At 43.2% G+C, this 18,770-nt stretch overlaps 1 protein-coding gene across 1 annotated transcript in view; it reads right to left on the bottom strand.

Annotated features, from left to right (window-relative positions):
* Positions 1 to 16,265, bottom strand: part of PLPP3 (phospholipid phosphatase 3) — a 79,533-nt gene extending 63,268 nt beyond the window's left edge. Inside the window, exon 1 of the mRNA XM_077760768.1 lies at positions 16,181 to 16,265. Coding sequence (XP_077616894.1) covers positions 16,181 to 16,193 — 13 coding nt within the window. The 5' untranslated portion in view covers positions 16,194 to 16,265. The remainder of the gene's footprint in view (positions 1 to 16,180) is intronic.
* Between the last annotated feature and the right edge of the window lie 2,505 nt (positions 16,266 to 18,770).

Here is an 18,770-nt window from a genome sequence, read left to right as displayed (position 1 = left end):
TTAACAGTAGATGCCTCTAGGGATTAGAATTTTGAGGGGTGATGGGAAAGAGTGTTATTCCCCTTGAACATAATCGTATTTTTGGCATTTTGTTTTTACTGTAAGAATGTATCACTGTGCTCTGGTATGTTAAGGTTTAAAAGGCTTTGTAGATTACTGACACATGGGGTCAATATCTGATCTGCAAAATAACCAAATCCATAGTATGCAGGGATGCTTTAAAAAAATTTTCTAATGGTTATTCATTTTTGAGAGACAGAGAGAGACAGAGTGCAAACGGGGGTGGGACAGAGACAGGGAGACACAGAATCCAAAGCAGACTCCAGGCTCTGAGCTGTCAGCACAGAGCCCAATGTGGAGCTTAAACTCACGAACTGTGAGATCACAACCTGAGCTTAAGTCAGACACTTCACTTACTGAGCCACCCAGGTGCCCTAGGGATGCTTTAAAATAGATACTTACTGGATTTAAACTTGAACCTGCACAAGGTAAGCATTTTATTTCCTCTGAATTTTACCCATTTTCCAAGACCGTTAACTTCTCTGAGCCTAGTTTTCCCATCCATAAAACAGGGGTGGGCAGGGGAAACCCTTGATGCTTGTGCCCCAATGCCTGCTGCATTCTAAGACTTTTCTAAAGGATGGCCATCAGTACCGGTCAGGGCTGAGAAAGAAGAACCACTGTTGGTGTGATGGCTTATTTGACAAGGGTGCCTAAATTCTCCCGATTTGCGGTCCAAACAACTGTGATGTTACTACCCTCGGTCCCCCTAGATCAATTCTGCTACCCCTGTACAATGTCCGTGTTGTACCTCTAGAATTGTAATGTGCCCAGTGTCTGCTCCAGAAGACTCATGGGCGGGGACCACATCCAATTCATCATTACCTGGTATATTAAACATCCTCAAGGCATATCTGTTGAAATGACAAATCACGACCGTTTATTCTAGGGCTTTTAATGATAAAAACAGATTAATATTAATAATGCTAATAATTAATGACACAGTACCAAACATAGCTGATGCTCGATTAAAACTACAGCAAGACAAGATATCATACTAACATAATCTTTGAGGCAACAGTCATAGAGAAGGAAAGTTACCTGGCCAAGGTGATCCAGTAAATTAGAAGGTTAGGACAGAAACCCAGATTTCTTTTTCCCAGTTTGGGCATCTTTCCTCTGCAGGCGGCTTCTGCTCTCTCCATGTAGAACCCCACCTTTAGACAGGACCAGATAAGAAAAATCTCTCATTCTAAAAGAGCCTTAGCTTTTAAGGTACTTGGGTGGCTCAGTTGGTTAAGCGTCCGACTTTTGATTTTGGCTCAGGTCATGATCTCAGGGTTGGGAGATCGGGCCCTGCCCTGCATCGGGCTCCAGGATGACAGTGTGGATGGAGCCTGCTTGGGATTCTCTCTCTCCCCCTCGCTCTCTCTGCCCCTCCCCCGCTCACTTGCTAATGCTCTCGAAAATATATTTTTAAAAAAGAAAAGACCTAAAGTTTAAAAATAGCCCTAGCTTTTAAGGGAAGCTAAACACCTTTTTGTTTAAACGGAAGCTATCATGGTTAGTACAAATTCAGCCTGCTGACCACAAAACACTGTATGAATCAGAAACTGAACTCAAAATATCTAGTGGCATTTAATTTCGTTACATACCCTCAATTCTCTCAAGTTCATTAGTACTTTATGATGGGCTGTTACAAAGTCTAGCAAGCAAAGGTTTTTTCCCATTTCATCACACTGACTGGCAGGAAGCATGCAGTAAGTACCCAATGTTTAGCTTTATAATTATACTTAATAATAATGTAGCTATTTATAGAAAGAAGAGATAGCATGCCAGTGGCTACTTTAATTACGGTAGTAGAGGCGGCAAAAATGTTATTACTTCTCTTTCTTGCTTTTTGTCTCTATTTTCTAACATAGCTTTTTGTTGATATTTTCATACAATTTCTTGGGCATCTATTATATGCCAGGAAGTCATAATCTATTAAGATGGAATTATACAAAAGTGAAAATAAACCAAAATGTTCTACCTCAGAAAGATCAACACAAAGTGCTATGAGGGCCCAAAGAAGGTCTAATTCTGCCCAAAGGAAACAGGAAGAGGCTTCACAGCCTTCACTTGAACTGAGTAGGGGAGGTTATTAGGTAGCACACAGTGAGCAAAGGGAAAGAATGACAGTGGGGAAGCGGAGGAGCAGCCACAGAAGGGAGATGCCTGGGAAAAGGGCATTGAGAAGGGGAGTCTAGGGGGGACTGGGAAGCCAGTCTTCCCGAGAAGCAGAAAAGGTTGGTCGGGGCCTCACTTTGAAGGATCTCAAATATATTTAAAAGTTTATTTTCTAAGGCCATCTGGGTAGCTCATTTGGGTAAGCATCCAACTCTTGATTTTGGCTCAGATTACGATCTCACAGCTTTGTGGGTTTGAGTCCCGCATTGGGCTCTGTGCTGACAGCATGGAGTCTGCTTGGGATTCTCACTGTCTCCCTCTCTCTGCCCCTCCCCTGCTCATGCTATCTCTCTTTCAAAATAAATAAACCTAAAAAAATAAATAAAAGGTTATTTCATAGTCAATAAGAGATCATAAATGTCCTGGTCTGAAGAAAAGGTCCTATGCAATCTGAATTGCTGTTTTAAGAAACAGCTCCTTGGGGGCGCCTGGGTGGCTCAGTCGGTTGAGCGTCCGACTTCTGCTCAGGTCATGATCTCATGGTTTGTTAGTTCAAACCCTGCATCAGGCTCTGTGCTGACAGCTCAGAGCCTGAAGCCTCCTTCAGATTCTGTGTCTTCCCCTCTCTCTGTCCCTCCCATGCCCATGCTCTGTCTCTGTCTCTCAATAATAAATAAAAACATTTTTAAAAAATGACTCCTTTATCCTTAAAGTATATGGGAAGGGAGACACTATCACCTTAGAAATAAAACCTTTAAAAAAAGGTTTTTGGCCACAAGTATGTGATAGTATGCATCTAAAATGAGATAGAAACAGGAGAATAGAGGGGCGCCTGGGTGGCTCAGTCGGTTCAGCATCCAACTTCGGCTCAGGTCATGATCTTGTGGTTTGTGAGTTCGAGCCCTGCGCCAGGCTCTGTGCTGACAGCTCAGAGCCTAGAGCTGCTTCAGATTCTGTGTCTCCCTCTCTCTTTGACCCTCCCCCACTCATGCTCTGCCTCTCTCTCTCTGAAAAATAAATAATAAAAAATTTTAAAAAAAGACAGGGAGAATGGAAAGAAGAGAGCAAACTCAGAAGATTATATATACATGCACATCTACATATATACATACATATGTAAATATATACACACACATATATATATATTCATTGAACAATACATATACGGCTTTATAGCCTAAAGCATTTCCTATATATTAGTGACACCATACCTTTGGTCTCAATAGCTCTAATAGGTTGGCTGAAAATGAACTGTCACACCCTCTGTATCATTCCTAAAGCAGTAGTGGTTTGCCAGAGGCGCCCCCATCCAATACAGCAAAGCAGGGAACAGAGCCCAAGATCTGCAAGGAGCTGCTTCCTAGACTCCCCATTTTAAGTTTTTCATTTAATTATCCACTCAAGACACCTGGCTCTGTTTTCTAGGTCAACTGATTGTGTACCTATCTTCTCATATCTTCCCCTTAAGGGCAGGAGCAACCTCTCCTGACTCTTCGTATCTCTCTCAGCCTTTGTATGTATCTCAATAAACACTGAAGGACAGATAAGATAGACCAGGAGAGTCCCAGGAATGTTCCCATCTATAGTTTTCTGACAACAGAGAATGGTCACTAGCCAAGAATGCACTTTCCCATTGGTTTTTTTGTGGGTATTTCCCATTCATCACTGGTCCACGGGGGAGGAACAACCCTTGCTATGACTCTGATGATCCCAAGTGCCTCTAGCCAGCTGCACTGCTGCTCTGCATGCTAAGCTTGAAGGGTCTGTACAAAATGGGGCGCTCTCAGTCCTATTTAACTTCTCCCTGGGTCTGTGTTTGTCAAAGCTTCATGCCAACTCTGTCAGAAAAAGAAACGCCACAGAACTTCTTTTAGGAAAAGGAGAAAAAGACCTACTTTATACACTTGCTCTCATGCTAATCACACCACCATTCAACACCAGATGAATAGGAAACCTACAATAGCCTGGGAAATACACAGAGCCTGTAACCAAAGTGCAGGCTACTTCACTCAAAATGTTGCATTTCCCGGTCTTTTTAACTCTTTTGGGGAAGACTGATAAGAAGCAACAACAGAAGCCGCTGTCTCTACACAGAAAAGTCAATGCATTTCTGCACGAAATTGGCAAAATGCTCTCTTGCCATGGGCCCTGCCCGTCTCTAATGCTCTACAGAGCTGGAGCTGAGATTCTACGACGTATTATTTTCAATAAAAATGGATGCATGGCATGAGTGACCAGCTCAAAAACAGATTCCAGCAAAGCACTTCCCCTGGAATCTTAGTAAACAATCTTTGCTAGTGATTAACTAGTTGAATTATTAATATGGTGTGTCACTACTCACCAAAAAGAGTTGAGACAGGCATTGCTGACTAGGTTGAGAGAAAACTAAAATGAACTCCAACCCCCTCCTTCATAGAGTTATTGTGAAATTCAAGTCAGTTAATGATGCCTGTAAAGCCCCTTCCATTACTGCCTGCCAGAGAAGTCTTCGGCAAAATTCACGCCCTTCCCCCTTCTAGCCTGAAGGTTTTGAGTCTAATCTCTATCCTCCAGGAGTTTACAAAGCAACAGGCAAAACTAAAAGGGGCAAAAGGCTCTAAATCCCAAATCACACTTGGAACACTTCACAAGGCCTGATCATTTCTTTCTAAAACTTTCTGGCTGGCTTGCTTTCTACATAAGCTTATTACTGAAAAGAGAAGTCAGTGCAAATTCCAAAGCCAGGCTTCACTTTTGGAGGAAAGAGCAAAGGTGCTCACTGGTATTCTTATCCCAGGCACTCAACCATTTTCCAATTGCAGGATTCCAAGGAAGCCACTCAACCTCTCCAAAGGGCAACTGCTTCATTTTCAAAAGTTAGTTACAGCAGTATCTCCTCCCTTCAGCAGCTCACAATTTGAAGAGCTACACGGACATGTGTGACTGTACCAGAAGGCTCAAAAATGTTTTCCTAGTCTTTTCCCAGTTGGTGTCTGGAGAATGCCATTCTGCATGTGGTGGTATTTGTGTTTGGTTTTGTGAGCTTTCAGGGTTTAGGCAGCTAGAGATCTAGAATGAGAGAAATCAATTGGGGCTAAGAAGAATATTTACATTCAAATTCTCAGATGCATCATTTGATGGAATCATTCAGTTAAAGAGATTATTAACTAATAATAATAACTGGATTTCACCGCCAAGGCCAGCAGCAGAACTGCAGACAACACATTTAAGGCAAAATCTTAACAGAAAGTTTTTCAACCATCAATGGCCCTAAGGAAAATTAAACCAAAAGATCAAGATGGCTTATTTTCCCACGGGATTGAAAGCCCAGTATTTGGAATGTTTTGACCCAAGAAGCATTAATTTCCCAGCCAGCCCCTGGGAAACATGCATTCGCCCAATGCCTATGAAACAGATCTTCCAAAGCAATGGTTTACCAGGTAATGAGTGGAGCCCATCCCTCCTGCCTAGTTATTGGAGTCACTCTCTCCAAAGATATTTAAGCAAAGAGCCCATCAAACAAAGACTCAGCTAAGTTGGTAACACCCTTGGAAATATTTTTAAAACCCCAACCGGCTGGAAATAGGTGCAGTTGTTCAAAAGACGACACTATGTATTTAATCAAAATGTCCATCAGGGTCAAGAGGACAGCCAAGACCAATGCCATGATGAGAACTGATGCATCAGGTCATTCTTCTCTAGAAATCAATGGAGGCCAAATTGACCAAAACAGCTACTGTGGGTAAGTAAGTGTCTATTGAAATCCAGGGTATGGCTGACAAGTATTTCTGCAACTTCCTGTTGGTGGTCACCAACTCCACAAAAATGTGGGTCATCTGTGGGGAAGAGGTTACTGGTAGAAGTTCTATTCACCACATTTAATGAAGGTACTGCACCCCCAGCCACTAAGCAGGGAAGGTCACAATATCTCAATGGGACCCAAAGGTTACATCAAACCACAAGCATACCACGTCAAGCCCACAGACAGAAAGGGTCACTAATGCAGTGACCCATTACTGTTGCCTGCTGTGGGTGACAAAGGCTTGTTTCCAACCCCTCTTCCCTGTGGGCCGCCTTCCCATGACCTGGCGTTTCCTCTTCTCTAAATTCACAGAGCGGCTTATCCATCCAAGAATGCTCAACCTTTTCACCACCAAAGATACTCCCTTCTAGACTCTCTGTGACCTCTAGAAGAGGTCCTAATTTACCAAGTAAACTATATTTTGTATCATTCTCCACTTTTGTTAAACGAAGCACAGAAAGTACCATTCCAGTCTCCGAGTGAGTGGAGATGACAAGCAAGATGAGAACAGACAAGTGTCCTTACACTCGAAGTCCTGGCACAGAACGCCAATGCTCTGACTAGTTGAGGCAGAGGATGATGGTCTGAGTTAGTCTAGACTAGTTGACCACTGGTAAGTTCAATGTTCAATACATGTTAGCTATGTTTGAAATACTGAAAACAGCGTAAGATGCCCCATAATTACCCTAGTAAAGACTTACAGGTCCAGAGAACCCAGGGTGAGAATCACAAATAGAACCCATTTTGGACGATTCATCATGTGCCACCAATGTGAAAGCCAGCACAGAGTAGTACGGACAAACTGGGCTTCAGAAGCACCCGGAGAAGAAAAGCAGTAGAGCCTGGTCATATGGGGCAGACTGCTTAGCTCTGACCCCAACACTGACACTCACTTGCCCCATAACCTTTAAGAAGTTATTTGGTAACCTCTCTGAACCTCAGTCCTATAAAACGGAGATGTCAGTGATAAAGCCTCCAAGGGCTCATTGGGAAGATTAAATAAGAGACTGAGGGCACACTGCTTAACCCAGTGAGAGGCACATAGCTAGTACTTGTTAAGTGTCAGCAATTGGCAGCCCTGAGTCCCGGCCCAGCCCCAACACACAAGAGCTGTGTGAACTTGGCCAAATCATTTCCCTTCTCCAAGTTGTAAAACCAGGTTACCGACACCTACCTTATCCTGTTATTGTAAAGATGTAGCGAGACAGCAACTAATGTTCCTATTAATAGAGGTGAGTTTTGGGACACCTCAGTGGCGCAGCCTTAGGCAAGGGACTCTTGGTTTCGGCTCAGGTCAGGATCTCATGGTTTGTGAGTTGGAGCCCCACATCAGGCTCCCTGCTGACAGTGTGGAGCCTGCTTGGGATTCTCTCTCCCTCTCTCTATCTGCCCCTCCCCTGCTCCCTCTGACTCTCTCTCTCAAAGATAAACTTTAAAAAGTAAATAAAGGTGAGTCTTTTCCTCACCCTTTTGCAGTATTTGTGGCTTTTCATGCCCTTACAGTCTCATTTTTAGTACAACTTACATGATGTTTCAACGAATTCCTAAAGATCTGTACTTGCGTCTTTACCATCTCTAACATCCAGCACAAATCCGAAAGATAGGTGGTGATTCTAGCTTCTGACATGATCATTATGTACACAGCCACACAACGGGGGGAAGGGGGGAGGATCAACCTTACCGGACACTACAGCTCTATTTCATAGTGTTAAAAATATTCTAAGACGGATCTTAGGAATACGCAGGTCTTAATGTTAATATTTGCACTTTTAACTGTTTTTTAAGACTCTGAAGATCCAAGGCTTGTTTTCATTTTGCCGAGGCAGGAATCTATCTGCCTGTGACATCCGGGTCTGTGGAAGTAGGTTACTCAGCGGGTGAGCCCTCTAGCTGACCACCCAACATCTTTTCCTCAGTCAGCTTTATTGTTCTCTGCTCACTCATCTTAAGCCCAGTGACAGTAGTAAACTGATTAAAAACTTTGCTTCTTTGTGCAAAATGGCTCTGAGAACAAAGGGACACTATAGTGGTTTCATGAATATGTTAATTCCAAAGGTCTTTGGTAAAACTTTTGTGCTTTCTCCTTACATATTTTAATTAATCTTAAGATACTTCTTTTTCTTAATTTTTAAAAATTTTTTAAAAATTTATTTTTGAGAGAGATAGCAACAGAAGACAAGCAGGGAAGGCGCAGAGAGAGAGGATGACACAGAATCAGAAGCAGGCTCCAGGCTCCAAGCTGTTAGCACACAGCCAGACACCGCACTTGAACTTTTAAATGGGAGATCATGATCTGAGCCGAAGTCGGACATTTAACTGACTGAGCCACCCAGGTGCCCCAATCTTACAATATTTCTAAAATGGAACAGCCACTATGGAAAAACAGTTTGGCAGTTTCCTCAAGAGGTTAAACACAGACTTACTGTGTGATCCAGCAATTCCACTCCTAGGTATACATGCCCAAGAGAATTGAAACCATATATGCACACAAAGTCTGTACCTGAATGTTCATTGCAGCATTATTCATAATAGCCAGAAAGTAGAAATGACCCAGATGTCTTACTGACTGATAAATGTGGTATGCCCATACAGTAGAATATTATTTGGCAATAAAAGTAAATGAAGTACTGATACATGCTGAACAAACATCCACATGTGATACAATATGGATGAACCTTGAAAATATTATCTTGAGTGAAAGAAGCCATTCACAAAGGCCACATATATGATGCCACTTACATGAAATGTTCAGAAGAGGCAAATGTATACAGACACAAAGAGCTGATAAGCGGCTGCCATGGAATGGTGGGACCAGGAGGGTAAATGGAGAGCGACTGCTGACAGGTACGAGTTTCTTTTTACAGTGATGAAAACATTCTAAAAATTGAATGTGGCAACGGTTGCCCAACTCTGTAGAATATACAGAAAGCCAGTGAACTGTACATTTTAAATGGGTGAATTATATGGCACCTGAATTACATCTCAACAACCCCATTTTAAAAATAGCATTACAACCCAAGAAAAATGGTTTCTCTAAACTGGAGGATATCCAATGGCCCATTTATTTTAAGGGGCATTGGAGAAGCTAAGAAATTCCGGGGGAGAGTGGGGGGCGGAGATAACTCATAACTTCACTTGTCTAGTAAGGTTGTGAACGTGAAGCGTTTTAGTGTTTTAGTAATCCTACAAGATGGATTTCGCTGAGTCTTACATTAGCACTGCATTGAAAGTGTGGAGGGAATGGTAACACCACTGTTCAGAGGTTCCCACCAAGGAGATCAGGAACTACCTGTCATCTATCTATCTATCTATCTACCTACCTACCTACCTACCTTTCTTTCTTTCTATCTATCTATCTATCTATCTATCTATCTATCTATCTATCTATCTATCTTCCTCCTTCTCTCCCTTCTTCCCTTTCTAGCCCCTCCCTCTCTCCCTTCCTTTCTATTTGTTTAAGAGAGAAAGAGGGTGTGTGCAAGTGGGGGAGGGGCAGAGAGAGGGAATCCCAAGCAAGCTCTGTGTTATCAGCACAGAGCCCATGGCACACAGCCCAACAAGGGGCTCCATCTCACACACTGTGAGATCCTGACCTGAGCGGAGATGAAGAGTCAGATGCTTAACCAACTGAGCCACCCAGGCTCCCCTCTCTGTCATCTTTCCTACCTTTCTCTTCTCTGCCTCCCTGTAATTGGTCCCTCTCTTCACTCTCCAATTTCCCTCTCCTCAAACCCAGCGAGCTCCAATACAAATCAGAGTAGATTAATCCCCTCTTAAAAACTGTTCATGAATATGTTAATTCCAAACGTTGTCTATAAAACCTTTAATTTTTTTTTCCTTACATATTTTAACCAACGTTATGCTATTTCTAAAACACACTGCAGCCGCCGTGGAAAAAACAATTTGGCAGCTCCTCAAAAAGCTAAACATGGAATTACCATATGACCTAGCAATTCCACTCCTAGGTATAGGTGGTGTTTCGTTTCTATATGACATTTTCCATAATAAAAAGGAAAATGAAAACAAAAATAAAATTTCATTTGCTCGGTTGGTCCTCCACAATAAAGTTCAAGTTCCTCGGCTGCCTGCCTTTTTACAGCCCCCCTTTATAATCTGGCTCCAACCTCTCTCTCTAGCCTCATCCACAACATCCTCCCCCACACGACACCAACACACAATGCTGTACTTACACCCCAGCCTCTCATACTCACCCTTCCCAGGTATGTTCCTGCTTCCGCAGCTCGGCACCTGTTGTGCCCTTTGCTGGATCACTGTCTCTCCTTTCCCGGCACATATGCCAGGATTTCTCAGGCACGACCCGGCCCCAGGCCCTCGGGCAAACCCTCCTGCTCTTCACTTTGTGGCTATAAAGCCCCTCTTCTATCACTCCACATCAACAACGCTTAGCTTAGTGTGTGTAAGTAGGCAAGCCTGTTTCCCACTCACCAGCCTGAGAATTCTTAAAGGTCAAGAACTCCTGAGGGGCCCAACACATAGGAGGCGCTCAAGGAACATCCGCGGATGATAAGACTGCTACTTGAAAGGTACGAACCTAGACTTAATTAAACAGGCTCTCTAGAAATTAGACTGATTGATACCGCAAACTAATTTGGGGGCCAGATATAAAGAAACCATCAATGAGAACGGCTTCCTTCGTGTCAATATAATTATGTGCATTATGTGCTTTGGGGATACATAAACAGGAACCAAAGCCTACTGCTTATTATGACAAGGCGCTTATACTGATTTGCATTTCTCTGCAAAACTCTCCAGGCATATAATTTTGTTAATTTGTGACAAACCTCAAAAACACACTTACCACCAATATTCTGATTGCAACATATACTTTCAAAGCACACAGAAATCAACAAGTTCCTTTCAAAAGTTTCCAACTGGATCTTATGTGTGTAGTTTGTTTCGTTTTAAATTGGGGGAACTTTAATGCAGACTCTAATTCATAACCTGGATTGAAAGGAAGGAGAGGTCCACATGCATATTGGATAACCTGACCTAGCTTTCTTTTGAATGTTGGTCAGCAATTAGTGCATGACCTTGAGGAAATTATTTAATCTGAGCCTCTGTTTCTTCCTCAGTCAAATGAGACTATTTTCTACCTCAAGAAGCTTTTAAAAAGCAGAAACTTTAAAAACTTGGGTTTCTCTTTCTTCTCTCCTGTGATAGAACGTCGGAAAAAGTGGGCGCCTGTTCAAACTCCAATCAGTCAGCGGTGATCTTTGGTAATAAGCACTTTCCAGAACCAGTGCTGGTTTGAAGAAAAGTCGTATCAAAAAACTGCCTTGTCCTTCAAATTTGCCTCAAGTATCTCTGGCCTCACTCAACTACTACCTGACGATTTCGATTAAAAGTTAACCTGTTTGTCTCGTTCTTCTTTTAACTGATACTGGCAAGGGAAAACAGAGAAGATCTGGAGAACTGGACCTCACAGGCGATGCCAATTTCAAACTCACAGCTACATAACACCAGAAAAATGGCATAAAAGGCAAGACATTGGTTGGAGGCCCGGCTCGTTCACGGTCCTCGGGCTATCACCACCCAGTTCAGGCCTCAGGCTCCTCCTATCAAATCAAGGGCCCAGAGGCAGACAGGGTGAGAAGGGTGACAGCAGCTACCACCACCTGTTGAGTGTCGGGCACCAGGCACTATGCCTGGCACAGCCTCACAACCCTACAACACATGCACTATCCCATTCACAAAGGAGAAAACGGAGGCCTCGCACACATTCAGAGATTTGCCTGGGCGCACACAGCCAGTACCAGCAGGCAGGCTGACATCTGTCTGCCTCTAAAGCCTGTGTTCCCCTGCTCCAACCTCCCGACCAAGAGGCTTGTGTTCCCGACTGAGATTTAAAAAAAAAAAAAAAAATGACCTTGATATTGTTGACAATGTCTCCAAGCCCCTTTCAACTTCTAAAGATTCCACGAATCTAGGCAGTGAAGTTCCAATGGCATTTTCTTTACACTGTCCACAGAAAGGCTCATTCAACACACTCTGAGCTGTTTTGCTATTAGTTATATATACCTAGCTCCTCACTGCCCAACGTGATCCTTAAGACTCCTATTTATGTCTTGGGGCACCTGGGTGGCTCAGTTGGTTAAGCGTCTGACTTCAGGTCATGATCGCCTGGTTCGTGGGTTCGAGCCCCGCGTCGGGCTCTGTGCTGACTGCCAGCTCGGAGCCTGGAGCCTGTTTCAGTCTGTGACTCCCTCTCTCTCTGACCCTCCCCTGCTCATGCTGTCTCTCTCTCTCTCCTAGAAATAAATAAAAATATTAAAAAAAAAAAAAAGAAAAAGAAAACTGTCCATCATGGCTGTTCTTTTCAGTCAAATTTTTCCCTGGGCTGTCAGAAGACACAGATAAGAGTTCACCCTGAGACATAACATTTATCCAAATTCCTTCCCTCGTGTCTTAAGGTGTGATTGTCCTTCTCTTCAGATAATTCGTATATGTGCCTTTCAAGGGGGGAGAAAGCAACCACCAGAGATTACCGAGGTTCCTGTATTCTGACTTTCCCACAAGGGATCAGAAATCCTGCCACTGCTTTTCTTTGGCAAATGGAAAACATTTGTGTTCCCTCTGCCTGGCTTTTTCTTAGGGTTCTCTTCCCACATTTCCCCCCTAATATATTTCCGGCGACTTTGCTGCCAAAAAATGTGAGGATTTCATAGCACCACTGAGGAGTAAGAACACCAGGAAGGAAAAGTAGTAATACTACTATTACTAGGTGTAATAATAGCAACACGATACCTGGTCGTGATATAGTGCTTTTAATGTCCCCAGAGTGCTTTCAGATTCATGACCTCATCTGAGCCGCACCGGACAAGGGGGTCACTAAGATTCTTGCTTATTTTCCAGATGAGGAAACCGAAGCCTGGAAAGGTTAAACCATTTTTGCCCAGGTCACACATAGATCTGAGTGAATCCAGAGCTGGTATCATTTCTACACTACTTTGCCAGGCTGACTTTGATCTTATAAAGGCTCTATTCAAGAATCTCATTTATCCATTTCGCTTTTCACTCATACACAAACTTCAATATCTCAAAAGATAATATTTACAGAGTTAACACCTCATTTTTCCAAAGTGGTCACTAGGCTAGCAACCTCCACTAAGCAGAACTCAGTTCAGAACCCGGAAATACATAAAAATCCCAGCCTCTCAGCAGTCGGAAGACACCACCAAGTCCCTGCACTAAAAATCACAGGCCTTCAGGCCTGCACGCAGACAGAAGGAATTTTTCCTTTTGAAAGAATTCTAACAGGCTTCAGTATCTTTGCTGAAGGACAGGTGTGCTGGCCACCAATGAAAAAACGACAGACAACCTAACAACGTGAAAACTGGCAGAACATTCAGTCCAGGGACAAAAGGCCTAGTACATAACCAACTGCCCTTAAGACATCAGCTGTTAAACAACATAGTGATTCTCTGATGGGCCTGATGAGAATCACCAGCTTTTTGAATACAGAATCCCAGGTCCTGGCCCAAAGCCTGCTGAATCTCAGTCTCCTGAGAAGGAGGCCGAGAATCCCTCTTTCACACCAGATGGGTTTCCTTATTAGGTGAGTTTGTGAAATATCGATATAGTAGGCATTCCCCAAATAAGTTATTACTCCTCAAATAATGTGTACCGGTTGAACTGGCACACTGGGTAGGCTGTCTCCATAAATATAACTGTCCACACAGGGAAGAAGTCCTTGACTACAATCTCATTAGCATCATGCTGTGACCAACTGGGGTTGCCAGCCCAAACAACTGCACAGGAAGGGGAAAGAAAGAATCCGAAATTGACAGGAAATCAAAGAGGCTACAAGTGGAAAGGCCACCAAGTCTGGCTTTAATGGTCTCCCACAAAGGCAGCTATACCCCCATGGTGTGGCTCTTAAGTAGGAGGGAAAGTGAGGGACTAAAGAGCTGGGGAAAAACAAAAACAAAACAAAAAGACCCTAGCCATGCCAGACAATTAAGAAAACAGAAGTTTTCAACCATTCTGGAAAAGTCAGCATGGCTTACCTACGAAATGGAGCTTCCCTTCTTTATTTCAACCCATGCAGGATGCTTGGCTGGACAGCTCACCAGTTAATGAAAATCTGTTTCTATATTCTGTGCTTCACACGGTAGATTATGTTATCAACACCTATTGAGTTACTAAAAACACCAACTGAATACAATAAAAGAGGAATAAGGAGGGGGAAGCTACTTGTTGTGCTTGTAGGCTTGTGATTACAGTGGACTCTTGAACAACACGGATTTGAACCGCAGGGGTCCACTGACACAGATTTTTTTTTTCAATACAGTACAGTACTATAAATGCATCTTTTTCTTAAGATTTTCCTAATAACATTTCCTTTTCCCTAGCTTACTTTACCATAAGAACACAGTATATAATATCTATAACATACAAAATATGGGGTAATTTATGTTTTTGTTTCCAGCAAGGCTTCCGGTCAACAGAAGGCTCTTAAAGTTCTGGGGAAGTCGAAAGTCATAGGCATTGTTCAAGGGTCAACTGTACTATAAATTTCAGGAGGCAGGTTAAGGGACACATCTGGTCAAGGAAAAATGTAGCTAGTTTCTCAGCATATTGGGTTAACTTTAGCAACGGTGCTTACTTTCCTCCCAGAATGAATACCACTATTAGCTTATGGTCAGCATTCATTCTCTGGTAAAAACACTGCACTTCAGTTGATGGTAAATGGTCTAACAGAAGGAACGGTTGGGTTTCCTCATCACAGTATCTACCAGCACAGAATCATGAAATGGTTAGTGCTAGAACAGATCTGAGAAGATGACCTAGTCCCTGCCCTTTGTTGTGATAATGAAGAAACCCAGGCCCAGGAAAGTCAAGTGACTTTCTCCAAAGTTACACCGTGACGTATGTAGTGACAGTCTGAGGCCAGAACTCCTATTTCTAGGTTCATCATCACTGTTGTGACTCACTGAGATAATGGACAGTGAGGAGTTAAGCAGAGTGCCCCCATGAGGGTAGATATTCAACAAATGTGTCGTTCCTCTCGATTAGAAATTCGTCACAGAATGTTGCATGGTAGCTTTCCACGTTAGAGGTAATCCTGCCCAACCACTCATTTTACCACCGGAAAAAAAAAACCCTGAGGTCCACAGAAAACCAACGCGTCCACAACCACACAACTGGATGGTAGCATTGGCCACTCTGGGACCTGAAGCTTCCTGGCTCCGAGTCTCCTGTTTCCTTTACTATACCACACTGCCTCTCTTCCACGATTAAAAGTGAGTAGTTTTATAACACAAGATGGCGTTATGGAGCCCACATATGGAACCAGTTCTAGGATTCTATCTCCATTGTTTAAGTGAAAATCAAGAAACATCCAAGAACATTCTGGAATCATCAAATCACACAGCGTAGTTGCTGAGTGTCCAGAATCTATATTTTTACCTGTTTGTACTTCTTTCTCTTTGCTTCATCATACTCCACCCATTGACTCCATTTCCTGGTGGGAATGGCACAGGAGTCCAGCCTTACAAGACTAAATCTGTCCAAACACCTGCTTCTTCAAACACCTCCCACCCCTACTCTAACCTAAATTCAACTTGTCTACCTTCTGATATCAAAAGCCACCAAATGAGGAACAGTGGAGTTTGTTTGTTTGTTTTTGAACAAAACAACTTTCTGTAAAGAGAGCTCAGGTATTCTGTTGTTGAGCAGTTGGCTCAAGAATACTGCTCAATTTCAGGGTTGGCTCTCTTGGCTAGAGTCCCGATGAACGGAAATCATCTGTCTTCAACTTACTGGGCAAACATGACATTCTCCTACTTAAAGTGAAGCTTTCTGGTCTTCTCCGTACTATTCTTACTGAGTATTTCATGGTCTCATCTATCCATGATTCTGAGACACAATGTATGAAGACAACCACAAAACCTTCATCCAGGGCTCCAGGTATAAATCCCTTGCATTTGCCCAAGTCTTAAGGGATGACAAAAACTTTCACACCCAATATTTCTTCTGATTCTCACAGCAACATAACAAAGTGGCCATTCTGACCACTGTTTTGCAGATGAGCTAACTGAACTCCAAGGATGAAGGACCTTGAACAAAGTCCATGCATAAAAAGCTGGACCTGGCTCAAACTGCCTAGACCTCAAAGTGCATGGGTTGGAAAGAGGCACTCAGTAAATATCTGGGAGGAGGGACAGGAAGGGGGGAAAGCAGGAGCCTAGAAGCTCAGCGTGGACTTACCAAATCTCTGCATTTTGCTATAGCCACAGACTGCTGGTGTTCCTTCTTCAGAACTGCTGTCATGCAGCGTAAAAAGGTGCCCTCAAAAATCTGTGAATTACTTAGTCTTGCAACTAGACCCAAATCAAAACAATGCTATGGGGCCACAAAACCGTATCACTAACCAGAAGAGTTCAACCACCTTTATCCATCTGCTTTGGCGCAAATGGGAATTGGGAAATGTGGAAAGGGAGGACTTTGTGCAAACAGCTTCGCGATTTTCTGATAACAATCGGAGTTTGGAGGCGCCAGGGTGGCTCAGTCAGTTAAGCCTCTGACTCTTCATTTCAGCTCAGGTCATGATGGATCTCAAGGTCCGTTGAGATGGAGCCCCACACGGGGCTCTGCACTGACTGCGTGTGGAGCCTGCTTGGGATTCTCTTTCTCGTCTCTGTCCCTCCCCTGCTCGCACACGCTCTCTCTCAAAATAAATAAATAAACATTTTGTTTTTTATGCTGAGTTTGAAAAGGAGATGGAGTCCAGTCCTGCTCACTGAGAATTAGTCCTCAACGCATATTGACTTCAGTGTGAATCTCAGTCCTCCCCGTCTCGGACATGTGGCTTCTCACCTAGGAAAGGGAGACAATGTCTCCACAAAGGTATATACCTTTAGGTTAAGAAGAGGCGAAGAGAGCTTAGAAAGGCAGTGGCTGCTCCTCCCTTCTTGCCTGGGAAGGTCCTCTGTGGCTCTCATGTCACTTGCTACACTAGAACCCATGCACAAAAAACAAGAGGCGGCACATATTACGTAACTGAAAGGAAAACAAAATCAATTTCGGAAAGACTACCACACAAAGATTCTTAACTGTATTTACAAAAGCAATTTGCTGGCAAAGACAGCTGTTCAATGGGAGGTAAACGCTCTTTGGTGTTCTCTGAAACCAGATTCTTTTGGCCTTCAAGCAAGAGTGGACTTTTGTTTTTTCACTAAGAAGTTAGCATTCCAAGAAGGTATGAGAAACAAGTTCAACCACTAGCATATTTCCACTCACATAACACTTATGTAGCACATCAGCTTTTATTTTTTCCAGATACAAGGAGATGAAGCTTGCTATGTATTCCTGTGAGAGAATAAACAGAAAGCTATGCTTCTCTTTTTAATATATTAGTGCCCTGTAATCCGGACCATATGATCAAGAAATATATAAAAATTAAATCATACTGACAGTCTGAGGCAAAAAGTGAACCAAGTAGAAACAATGTTTTAGGACTGTTGTGTAGGGGATATTAGTATCACATGTAGCATTATTAATTTTCTTTTGGAAGTCAAAGAGTTCTCCTGCATAGATTTCTCAAGTGCTTACCTTACGGCTTTTCCTATTAAGGTGTTAGGCATTAAATTAGTAATGCTGTATTTTGCTCTATGCATAAGGGAGATGCTGATAATAAGTCACTTTGAAAATGACTCTGTTGACATAGTTTTAATGGCATGGCATCTACCCCTAAAATAGATAGTTCTGTGCCTCATCATTAAACGCAGGGTCCAGCTATCACCTTTTTGAGGTAAACAAAACCATCGATCCAAACGGGCCNATGACCTAAAATGTGCCATCATACACTTTACTCTCACCCTCTGTGCACGAGTGTCCCTGGCTAAACTGCAGCCGATAGGTGTGTCTTCTTGCAAATTCCTTCAAACTTCTTTTCCCTTTAGTAGGAACGCACCATCTCTTGGGCCTGCCTTCTGAAATCAGAAGAGTGGGGGGGGGGGGGGGGGGAGGAGAACAACGAAACTGCACAAAGGCTGTCAGGCATGTTCTAGCTTTGTTTCCTAATCACAAAGTGGGAGGTAGGAGGGTACTCAGCACAGGCCGTCTGGGAAGAGTTTACCTTACCGCCAACAAAACACACCAGTAAACACTGGGAAGCCCCAGACAAGTTTACAGCAAACAGCTTCAATGTGTTTAGTGTTTTCCTTGTACTCCCCCAGGACCAGGGAGGGCCTTTTAAAAACTCAATAGCTTGGCAGCAGACTTTAAATGCTTATCTTCCCACTGTGCAGGATAATAAGCCAGCGGCCCTCAGGAAGGGAGGCCCCCCAGTGACAATGCCTTTACATAGCATCTTAACGTTCAATTTCTAGCAAGAGGTGGCAAGGGGATTTGTGCCTCTCTTCCCTTGCACAGAGCACAATTCTACGGACAGCTGTCTCTCTGTACCCAATGGGGACCATACTTATGTTTTATTAATCCTAAGGGTCTCAACTTTATTTGACTGCCGAACTTACTATGGACAGTCAAGCCAAAGACAGACGGATGTCAGTAAGGACCTTGCTGCAGAGAGAGTCATGAAACACAGGAGAAGCGTACCTCCAGCTCACTAAGTCCCTGGCTTGCACAATCTGCACGGACAAATCCATTTCAAAGGGGACTTAAGTCTCCTTGCAGGAGTTCTATTTTAAGGGAACTGAATTGGGAACACAGATGTTTCTTCAGTTAGCAGAGTTGGCAGAACAGCTCCTGGACCAAATCCGAGTTCTTAATGCAGGAAGGGGCCTTAGGAGAGCATCTAATTCAACCCACTCGCTCAACGGACGAGGAAACTGAGGCC

This window comes from Crocuta crocuta, unplaced genomic scaffold (genome assembly GCF_008692635.1).
Source record: "Crocuta crocuta isolate KB4526 unplaced genomic scaffold, BGI_CrCroc_1.0 scaffold559, whole genome shotgun sequence".
NCBI classification, from domain to species: Eukaryota; Metazoa; Chordata; class Mammalia; order Carnivora; family Hyaenidae; genus Crocuta; species Crocuta crocuta.
Note: the sequence above shows the minus strand (reverse complement) of the source record. Positions and strands in the feature narration are given on the sequence as shown.